The 2,486-nt window shown below is 39.9% G+C and overlaps 1 protein-coding gene across 1 annotated transcript in view; it reads left to right on the top strand.

Annotated features, from left to right (window-relative positions):
• The first annotated feature begins 1,193 nt into the window (after positions 1-1,193).
• LOC106302640 overlaps positions 1,194-2,486 on the top strand; it is a 5,376-nt gene continuing 4,083 nt past the window's right edge. Inside the window, exon 1 of the mRNA XM_013739106.1 lies at positions 1,194-1,857. Within this exon, the coding sequence (XP_013594560.1) occupies positions 1,194-1,857 (664 nt within the window). The remainder of the gene's footprint in view (positions 1,858-2,486) is intronic.

Here is a 2,486-nt window from a genome sequence, read left to right as displayed (position 1 = left end):
AATGGTTTATAGATTCAATTCTAGAACTCGATTTTAATAAGTAAGCAATCCAGCTTTCACATGCAATTGCTAATTAGATGTCTAAGTCCAGTCTCAGCTGTCGCTTGTTGACTTGGAGCGAGTGTCGATCGATGCTATGGCCTGAGCGTCGATCGATACTTCCTCAGACAAGCATTAACGACTTAATCGATTTAGTTCAACTAGATTCCTAGACCAACTCTCGTATGCACCTAGGTATCTAATCCAGCAGAGTTCGGGTTCCGTTAATTGATTGCACTTTCGTGCCTCTCAACTATCCTATGATTCTAGGTTCAAACAATTAGTCACACTGTCGTGCTATTCTAACTATTCCAGATCCTAGTATTACAAATCACCCTGGTGTAGAGATCTATGATAATCTAGCAATCCTAATTGATTATCAGTTGACATTAAGCTCATGAAATCCCTAAACCTAACAAGATGAATTACTCAGACATGCAAGCAATAACACAAATCATAGTCTGAATAATATAATAGATAAGAAATCAATGGTAAAACCAATGGAGTTCCAATCAATCTCTGAAAGAGAATTGATATTCTCTCCAAACCTAAGAGAAAACTATAGAATAGGATAACAAAAAGCTTGTTGCCGTCAACAATGGCTTAGAAATACATAAATAGGGTTTCTGGTCGTCCATGGGTATTTTGGTAACTTGGTGTGGCTTCTGGGCTTCAAAAGGTCTTGAAATATGCTTGGCCCACGTTCTGGCATCACTGTCGATCGACACCAATCCTGTGTCATCGATCGACAGTCCTTCATCTCCTCGACAGCTTCCTCTTGCGAGGCAGACTGACCACTCTTCAGTAAAACGGACATAACTTATGCTTAAGGATGCTGATTGACCTCAAACCGGTGGCATTTGAAAGATAAATCAAAGCGCTATCTTGTATCAAAGTATGGACTCAATCTGACGGTGGGAAGGTCTCCATCCATAGCTAGACATCTGACGAGTCTGTGCAGTTCTGCACCTCAAAAGACTCCAAAATCACCATATTTCTCCAGAACGTACCTGAACCTGTAAATACTCTAAATAAACTCTATATAGTAGTAAATATATATAAAACACCTATAGACCATGGCTAAAAGTGGGTAAAATCCATAGTCTATCACCTACCCAGTCCCTGCTAAGAACTCACGCAAGGATTGCGAAGAGATGAAGTGCAAGAAGATGCTAGAGGAGTTGAATGTCAAGCTATCTCTCATGGACGCAATTCAGATGATTCCTTCAATGTGCAGTCTTGTGAAGAGACTGATCTCTGGGAAGACCTCTGCAGATAGCGATATCATGATGGTCTCAAAAGAATGCAGCGCAGTCCTTCAAAACATGACAGTCAGGAAATTGGAAGATCCTGGAAAATTTGTCCTCTCGGTTCAGATTGGAAAAACAGTTTTCGCTTGTTCATTATGTGATTTAGGTTCTAGTGTGAATCTCATGCCCTACTCAGTTGTAAAACGCATGGGACTAACCAACTTCAAGCCAACCAGGATTTTATTGGTGTTCGCAGACAGATTAGTCAAGTTGCCAGTAGGTGTTCTCGAAGACCTGCAAGTTCAAATAGGCAACAACACTGTTCTGGCGGATTTCGTGGTTCTGGAGCTCGAAGATGAACCAAAAGACCATCTCATTCTGGGTCGACCCTTCTTATGCACAGCTGGTGCAATCATTGATGTGCGCAATGGGAGGATCGATCTCCAACTAGGAGATATTGTGATGAAGTCTGAGATGGACGAGCTGCTCAAACGACCTATGCTAGATGGTCAAAACTTCACGATTGACGACGAGAACGCCGCATTTATGATTTTAGAGAATAGGAAAGGTATTGAGAAGTTTAAGAGAGATTTAAGAGTGTTTAAGAGAAAGTGTATGAGATTATCATGATGAACTAGAGAGAGAGACTCATGGAATCGTGTTATTTATTAATCAACACAGAGTTTACAATATATAGGATCAGATACAAGGGTTTTAGAGAGATTAAGCATGTGGGAATATGACAACTTCTTCGACATTCTAATCAAACCAGAATGAATCGCGATGTACAAAGCTTGATTTAGATACATAGAGTAGTGGAGAATCACCAGGAAGTTGAGTAAATCTCATAGGATTTAGGATGAAGAAGTTATCTCACGTTCAAATAAGGTGATCCCAGTTTCCCTGTTTGGGAATATGACAACTTCTTCGACATTCTAATCAAACCAGGATGAATCGAGATGTAAGAACCTTCATTTGGATCCATAAAGTAGTGGAGAATCACTAGGAAGTTGAATAAATCTCATAGGAGTTAGGATGAAGAAGTTATCCCACTTTCAAATAAGGTGATCCAGTTTCCCTGTTTGGGAATATGACAACTTCTTCATCATTCTAATCAAACCAGGATGAATCGCGATGTAAGAACATTCATTTGGATACATAAAGTAGTGGAGAATCACCAGGAAGTTGAATAAATCT

The sequence above is a fragment of the Brassica oleracea genome, chromosome C7 (assembly GCF_000695525.1).
Source record: "Brassica oleracea var. oleracea cultivar TO1000 chromosome C7, BOL, whole genome shotgun sequence".
Lineage (NCBI taxonomy): Eukaryota > Viridiplantae > Streptophyta > Magnoliopsida > Brassicales > Brassicaceae > Brassica > Brassica oleracea.
This window is presented reverse-complemented; position numbering and strand designations above follow the sequence as displayed.